The following is an 8241-nucleotide window of genomic DNA, read 5'->3' as shown; positions in this document are numbered from 1 at the left end:
GCACGCGCCGCTGCCGCCCCGCGAGGCGCAGCGCTGCGGGCAGCTCTTCGCCGCCTTCCTGCCCGGCACGGCGCTCGCGCTCGCCCGCATCGCCACCGCCGACGCCAAGCAGGGCCACGCGCCCACCGCGGCCGCCCTGAGGCTCTTCGGGCACGTAGTCGGCTTCGTCATGGCCGACGAGCAGCTGGAGAGGGTCCCCAAGACCCCGGAGAAGCCGCTGGAGGTGGAGGGCAGAATAGCAGAGCTCATGGTCCACCGAGGACCCGAGTGGAGCCAGAGCACCGCGGAGAAGCTCGCGCTGCTCCTGCGCAAGATCGTCGAGGTGTGTTCCGCTCACCCRCACTGGAGAGTGCGGCTGGAGCTGGTGGAGCTGGTCTCCCACCTGGCGCACAAGTGCAGGCGGTCGCTCGTGGACTCCTTCGCCCACCTGCTCAAGGCCGCGGTGGGGCTGGTGAACGACGAAAGCGACCAAGTGCAGAGGCGGTGCCGCGAGGTGCTGCAGAGCGTCGCCGAGCAGGGCCTCGTCACGGGCAGCAGGGCGCTGGCCGACGTGCTGTCAGAGAACCTGCACGCCCTCGCCACGGCCCTGCCGCGCCTCATGAACTCCCAGGACGACCAGGGCAAGTTTGCGACCTTGAGCTTGTTTCTCGGCTATCTGAAGCTCCTGGGCACCAGGATTAACATCGTCCTCAACTCGGCAGCGCACCTCCAGCGCGTCTCCAAGGCGCTGATGCAAGTGCTGGAGCTGGACGTGACGGACGTGAAGGTTGTCGAGGAGCGACGCGGGGGCTGCGCGAGCRCGCGCGAGCCCGCGGGCGGCCTGCAGAAGGGCAGGCCCCACAGGAAATACTTCCGCTTCTTCACAGAGGAGAGGGTTTTCCTGCTCCTGCAGCAGGTGTGCCGCGTGCTGGGCTACTACGGGAACCTCTACCTGCTGGTGGATCACTTCATGGGGCTGTACGCGGAGTCGGCCGCGTACCGGCGGCAGGCGGCCATGGTCCTCAACGAGGTCGTCGCCGGCGCGGCGGGGCTGGGCGTGGAGGCCCTTCGCGAAAGGGAGGGCTCCGTGAGCATGGACGACCTCACAGGGAGCATAACCTCCATCCTGGATGAATACACAGACCAGGCAAACTGGTATTTGGTCACGAGTATTGATATGGAAGAGGCTGGTGCCGACTCCTCCGTGCAGCACCCAGGGTGTCCTGCCGGGCCGGGGAGCGCCCGCGGCAGCCTCCTCCTTCCAGCCTCGGACCCGCACCTCTCAACCCGCACCATGAACGGCAACATCTGGCAGATCTGTATCCAGCTGGAAGGGATCGGCTGCTTTGCTGCCGTCCTGGGGAAGGGCTTCCGCCTGCTCCTGCTCTCAGCTCTGTACCCTGTGCTGGAAAAGGCCGGTGACAAGACTCTGCTCATCAGCGAGACAGCAATGGGGACGCTCATAGACATATGTGAGGCCTGCGGTTAYGACTCCATGCAGTGCTTGATTAATGAGAACTCTGACTATCTGGTGAACGGGATTTCCTTGAACTTGCGCCAGTTGGCACATCAGCCGCACGCTTCCCGCGTCCTGGACACGATGCTGAGGCATTCGGATGCCAGCTTGCTGCCGCTGGTGGAAGATGTCATCCAGGATGTCCTGTCTGCACTTGATCAGTCTTACGATAGCCAGGTGTCCACCTTCCTCAGGGTCCTCTACTCGTTAATGGCAGCTTTAGGTATCTAAATGACATTTACCTTGCATAATTCTGCCGTGCTTCCACTAAGGGTGCTGGCCTCTGGCCCTGCAGCTCATACTGGGGCTTGCAAGGGCGCTTTCAGGTAGATGTGTAGGCAGCAGGTGACAGCGYGAGCGGTGACCCAGCTCTTGGGCAGAGTGTGGTGACAGTGGCCGCTCTGCACAAGCACTTTCCAGTTCCTCTGGCCTTGAGCACTGCAGGACCCCAGCAGCCTGTGCCCGTTCTGAAAGGATGGCTCTAGTCCTGGCAGGAGCGCTGGTTGGACAGCCGGTGCCCCGCACTGCCGGTCACTCCCAGGAGATTTAGGTCCCGTTGTTCTCCCAGGCAATCCGCGGTACCTCACTGACTTGCGGGCGGGGGGCTCGACTGCTCCGTGATGCCCCGGTGCCTCTTTTGCAGTGCGGTGGTTCGGAACGCCCTGCAGCGAGGAGAGCCCGCGAGGGCAGGACGCGGAAGGACAGGTCCTCTCGAGCCAGGAAATGGAGCGGTTCTTCCTCGACTACGTCAGGCAGAAGCGGATCGCGGAGGGCAACGTGTCGGACTCTGATGACGAGGAGGCAGGTCGGTAGCGCGCAGGCCTGCACAACAGGGCACTCAGCCTGGGGAGAAACAGGCACCGGGAGGTTTTATTTTGTCAGATGGGCACTTGGGAGCAGGCTGAAACGCTGCCTGGCTGCTGGCCTCTGAGCACACTTCAGCCCCTTCAAGGGCTCCGGGGTGTTCTTGCTCAGGAAAGCACGCAGAGAAGGTAAAAGGGCTGCAGATGAAAGCTAGCTCTCAGACACAAAAAACACCACTGTGCTTTTCCTCTCCTCATAACAGCTCCATTGCACAGGAGGTCAGGACCCAAAGTTGTGACTTCTGGAAACCTCCTGCATCTTCCTTCCCTCACCTCAAAAGTCCCTGTGCCGTTTCTTTCCTGGCTGCTGATGACACCACTTGGTGCCTGGCCTTGGCGAGCCCTGCCAACATCCGTGTAGGGAACATTTGCTGTCTCTTTACTGGACTGTGCTGCAGTCCTGACCTTTAAATGCATCATCTTTAAATAGCCAGCCTTTTCATTTTCAATAAAAATCAATGGGAAATAAGGAAGTCTGTGGTGAGGAGAAACTACAAATGTCAGGCTAACTACAGTGCCCAGTAACAAAAGCAAAGCCTCTTTTCCCCAGTCCCACACCGTCACCAAATGAGCCAGGCAACTCAGAACTCGAGCGCAGGCTTGACTGAACCTGACGCAAAGATGCCCAGGCTCTATTTGGGATTCTGCAGAGGAGCTCCAAGGGGGTTGGGGTCTCGCAGCACTTTCACTATCGTGGTTTTGTTTTGCAGATCKGGTCCCTCCTCCTGCGGAGCCGGAGGCTCCCGCTGCGGAGGCGGAAGGGGAGGCCCCGCTGCCGAGCCACGCTCAGCTGGCCAAGGACGTCCTAGAGAGGTGCATCCACCTGCTCTCCCACGGGAGCCTCCGAGCGCGGCTGAAGGTTCGGAGGTGCTGGCTGGGGGGCCGCGGTGCCCCTGGGGGGCTGGTGCTTCATCCGCGTGTGCACAAGGCGCCGCGGGCCTTCTGCAGCAATGAGGGTAGCGGAGAGACCCTCCAAGCGTTGGCAAGAGTCTCCTGGCTGCCATTCCCCGAACAGACTGCAGTCTCAGCAGTGGCTTCGTGTCAAGAGTCTTTCCCTGGTGCTTGTAATAGTTAATTCTTGTGCCTCAGYCTGAGCAGGAGAAAGATCTTCCATCTAGGACTCCCATCCCCCTTTCCTCAAACCGTAGTGCAGAGACCRATAAACATTTCAGAAGTTTCTAGGGTGATGATAAGCAGGGCTGAAAGACTGGGTTTTAATTATGAAGAATCCTTTGAAGGTGGCCTCCTTTTAAAGTGCAAAGCAAGACAGAAAATGCAGCAGTGAGGCATAACCCAGATTCCTACCGGGGAGGCCGCAGTCGTGCTGGGCGGGTCCGCCGCTCCTCCGTAGCGGCACCAGGGTCCTGGTGCACAGCTCAGGTTGCAGGATYGGGCAGAAACCTCGCGTGTCCCAGGCAGCCCAGCCCTGCAGCCCAGCAGGAGTCATGTCACCACTCTCCGTGTCGCTGCCAGAGCAGGTCTGTTCATTTGACCCCAGTTCATAGCGAGCTAAAGCTCTGTCCTTTTCCTCCATAGCCCTCCTTGCTCCCCGAGACAGCTCCGGGGTCCAGCTGAATGCCGGGCATTGCTGGCCCTGCAGCACTCAAAATCTGTCACCCCGTGCACAGGTCCTGGACGTGCTGGAGCTCTGTGTGACTGTCCTGCATCCTCACGGAAACCATCTGCTTCCCATGGCTCATCGGCTCTGGCCGGCGCTCGTCTCCCGGCTGACTAGCGATGACCCCCTGGCCGTGCTCAGAGCCTTCAAGGTACCGCAGTGGTTCCTCGCCAGCAGCCCTCAAGTTAGTGCTCAGACAGCAAGCAGCTGAGCTCCTGCTGCGGCCTGCAGGAGAAGCGCTTGCCTGGTAGAGAGGTTTGGGGGGTTGGTTTTTGCTGGGTTGGTTTTTTTAAGGGTGGCTTAAAATAGTGGGGTGCCCCCGGTAGTGGGTAGAATGGAACCACCCTCACAGCTTGTCCACGSATCATATCGTGACTCTTCCTGCAGGAAACAGCAGTGTTAGCTTTTAGTACAGGGGAGAGGAGAGCAGTTACTGTGCAGCCTAAGCAGCAGTGAGAGGTACTGCATAGTGCAGCTTACCCCTTACCTGACCACAGCCTCAGCCRTTTGTTTGGTTCTTGCTTTCTGGCCTTCTCCACCAAGCGTGTGCCTTCTGCTCGGTGTGGAAGAGCTGGTAGGCTCAAGAGCTGGTAGCAAACAGCTGTCAAGGGAGAATGAGCAGCCCCAGAGCTGTGAGGGTTGCTGGGCACAGCACTGCGGAGCAGACACCTCAGTTCCGTATCCGCCCTTACTGCTGTCTCTCCATCAGGTGCTCTGTACCCTGGCTCAGAAGTGCGGGGACTTTCTGAGGCAAAGGTTTTCCAAGGACGTCCTGCCCAAGCTGGCCAGCTCCCTGCTCAGCCAGGCGCCGGCCAGTGCCAGAGCGGGACCCGTGTACAGCCACACGCTCGCCTTCAAGTTACAGCTGGCCGTCTTGCAGGGCCTGGGCTCCCTGTGCGAGAACTTAGCCATGGGTGAGTACCAGCCACGCTGTTAGGCGGCATGAGATGTCTGCTGGGCTTAGCTCCTCTCCTTTGGTCAGAGCTAGAACTAGGCCCATATTTACTTCATATCCCCCTGCTGCCCCACAGGCTTGGTTTCCCGATGTTCCTTAGCCTCATCCCTTTCAGGTCGTGCTGGGCATTAATCTCTCTTCRTTGAGAACCTGTAAAGAGGATGGTCATTTTTCTACCCAAGGAACAGYTGGGTGGAAAATACTCCAAATACCTCGTAGAATTGGACTGCTCATCCCACCTGTGTGTGGAAATGGGTTTTAAGGGGAGTTCCTGGATTGCTGCAGCCAGTGGGGTTGGCCCAAGCTTTGTTCTTAATTAACTGAAGAGCTGGAGCCCAGATAAGCCTCGGGCTAGGCTGACTGGCTCCAGTTGGAGGCTTCCCTCTGGATACATCCCTTTCAATGCAGCACTGAGAGAACCAATGAAATTCTCCTGGGGCAGGTTTTTGGACGCAGCTTTGGTGAGGGAACAGGTTTGCTTGTAGTTGTTCTTGTCCTCTCTCAGTGCCCTTGATTGTTTTCTCAGCTCTCAGCAAATGCTCAAGGGGACAGGTCAGAAGAGCCCTGGGTCAGACAGCTGGAAGGCTCAGAAGCCACTTGCTGCCAGTTCCRAGCAGAGCCCATTAGGCAGCAGCAGCACAGTAGGTTACCTCCTACCGTCCTGCTCTGTTCCATTTCTGCAGGCGAGAGTGACCTGAATAAAGTGGCAAATGCCAGTCTGATGTACCTGAGCGCCAGGCAGCCCAGGAAGCTGCAGGAAGCTGCCCAGAGGTAACGTCTTCTCCTAGCTGCAGGTGCAGCAGGCACGGGGGGAGCGTGGGGAGGGAGAGCCCAGGAACCACCATCACCCCCCACCCCCCCCCCTTTTTTTTTTTTTCCCCCCTTTTGCACCTTTTCCCATTCCTCTCCAATGTATTTGAGTCCTTTAGAAGAGCCCCTCATGGAAGTTAGCTCCTTTCRCTGGTGAAGTAACAGTTACTACTAAAATGACCCAGAGAGATGAGCTTGTCCAGGAAGTATTGATTGTTTTCAAATTACCTCTCAATTCATTTGGGGAGAGAGGGAAAGAAATGCTGCTTGCTTCTGCACCTTTTAAACTAGAATTCTTAAGACTTCTGGCCTATTGGTGGGATAAAACTGCAGGTGGAAGACAATTACACAGGTGAATGTGTCAGACGTGCCTGTGTAGCACGTCACTAGGGGCTGATGCTTTCACCTTCTGCAGGCTGATACCTACTTCTGTTACGCTTCTGTTTCCCATCCCCACACGTCATCACCTCAGCCCCTCTGCTGCAGAGACTTCTCAAGGGAGCTTTATACCCCTCTTTCAGTCCTAGCTCCCAGACATCAAATTTGCACCAGAACCAACAAGGTCTCACCTGCCAACATCAAAATTTCCCTAAGGCTCCAGAATTTTTCATCAGTCTTGTTTAAAACACCGTGCAGCCTTGCAAGCTCAATCAGTAAAGCCTATTTAGAATTAAATTATCCATGTGGATCCAAACCATCAGAAAAACAGGTTGGGAGTGGSACCAAGTCAAATGACTTGCCTTTCCCTCTGCCAGCCTGCAAAGAGACAGCTCTTTCCCAGGCTCAGCCACATAGGGATTTGTTTGGAATCCTGTCCATCCTAGCACTGGTGTCTTCACTGCCTTGCTCAGAGAAGGCTGGGAGGGCTTGGAAGGGTAGAAACACTCTACATGTACACACATTACATCTGTGAAGCGTTGGCAGATTTGGTTGGTGTTCAGAGCCCTGCTCTGCGTGCCCTGCTGTCAGGATAAGCTGCTGCTATTGTCATATGTTGTCACCTGGAAAGAGAAGCCCAGCGATTTCGGTAGATAACAGTCAGTTTAAGAACATGTCGAGTGACCAAGGAAAGCAGACATTCCTTTTGCTGCTGAAGCCCCGTTGTCTGCGGGCTGTCCCTCCCTGGCTGGCTGCGGGCAGCTCGGCCAGCGCTGCAGGGTTCGGAGCACAGGCTGCCAGGAGGGCACAAACGCTCCGTCCCCTCAGCCCAGGGCGGCTTCCCCAGGGGCAGGAAGGGCTTTTGTGCCGAGCTCTCAGAAGCTGCAGCCCTCCCTTGCTGTTTGTTCTCCTGAGCTGCTCAGAATAGGTTTATTTTTACCTTAGTGGCTTTTATTGCATCGCAGCAGGCTCCAGCAGCATTTTTTCTGCAAAGGGTTTCTTAGCTGAGGGACTGTATATCCTTAATACAATATAGCTTCCCTGTCTGCATGCAAAGCAGAACATCAGGATTCGTTTAGATTTTGGGGATCTGAAGCTTTTAAATCACAACCCAGTGGTCTAAAAAGCTGTGTAATTTAAYAGCAGTGGGAGAAACACTGAATTAGCTTTATGGTACGACAGCCATTAGAAGTTTTATTGACAAGCAAGCTTGCWGTGGTGGGAGAAAAGGGGAGCAAAGCTCAAGGCAAGAGTAATTTCTGCTATGGGGTATTTTGATTTTACATGACAAGTGCCACATTCCACGCTGCCACCCCTTTGTCTTCTGTGCACCACAYGTTACGTATTTCATTGAACAAAGCAAAGTCTCCTGCAGGCAGCTCGCTGGGGTAGTTCTGTTGCCCAGACACACGTTCATCAAGGAACACATCATGCCTGGCCTGATATCAGCCATGCATATATGGTAGTACTTTTGCCTTTTAACTGTACACGTTAAGCAGCTTCAAATTGCAACAGTCAAAATTAGTGTGTACCGTAACAATGAGCTGCAGTTGCATGATAAGAATCACTTCTCAGCCATGCTCCAGCTTCCTTTCTAAAGCTGCTTAAGCACCAGATGCCTGTAAGCCCCATTTCTTTTCTTTGCTCTCCATGTGCCTGAAAATAATTCTGCAAACTCGAACTGTCATGTGGAAGGCCCTTTGTATCTTAGCAAGGGTAAAGTTATCAGCCTGCTGCATGAAAAGTTCTGCATTTTAAATTGCTGCTAAAAACAGATACAACGAATAATCTCACATTGTGACTTGGGCTAAGAGTAAGTCATGACARCCTAGCATTATTACTGCAGAAGTCATACAAGATAAAAAGATACTAGGAATCAGCTTGCCATTTTGATTTATGCCAAGTGATGTTTTCCAGCAGAAAGTAGTTCCTATCACTCACCTTAGTGGATTCTAACTGAATCCATGAGTGGTGACCTGCCAGGAGCAAGGTCAGCCCCTTGCATCTCCAATTGACACGGTCTGATTCTGAAGTGAGGATTCTGTAGCCGTGTAAAGGGCTGAACAGGAACTTCTGGCTAACGTGCTGAAGCTAAAAGGAGGAAAAGAAAAGGGAAAAAAAA

General features: G+C 55.3%; 1 protein-coding gene across 1 annotated transcript in view; it reads left to right on the top strand.

The window, feature by feature from the left end:
- The window catches only part of TTI1 (TELO2 interacting protein 1), a 6172-nt gene extending 466 nt beyond the window's left edge, over positions 1–5706 (top strand). Inside the window, exons 2-7 of the mRNA XM_026041969.1 lie at positions 26–1718; positions 2139–2300; positions 3069–3217; positions 3987–4127; positions 4686–4890; positions 5615–5706. Of these exons, the coding sequence (XP_025897754.1) occupies positions 26–1718; positions 2139–2300; positions 3069–3217; positions 3987–4127; positions 4686–4890; positions 5615–5706 (2442 nt within the window). The remainder of the gene's footprint in view (positions 1–25; positions 1719–2138; positions 2301–3068; positions 3218–3986; positions 4128–4685; positions 4891–5614) is intronic.
- Positions 5707–8241: the final 2535 nt, after the last annotated feature.

This window comes from Nothoprocta perdicaria, unplaced genomic scaffold, assembly GCF_003342845.1.
Source record: "Nothoprocta perdicaria isolate Ctin4 unplaced genomic scaffold, notPer1 scaffold_3, whole genome shotgun sequence".
NCBI classification, from domain to species: Eukaryota; Metazoa; Chordata; class Aves; order Tinamiformes; family Tinamidae; genus Nothoprocta; species Nothoprocta perdicaria.
The sequence above is the reverse complement of the archived record's forward strand: the minus strand, read 5'-3'. Positions and strand labels throughout refer to the sequence as shown.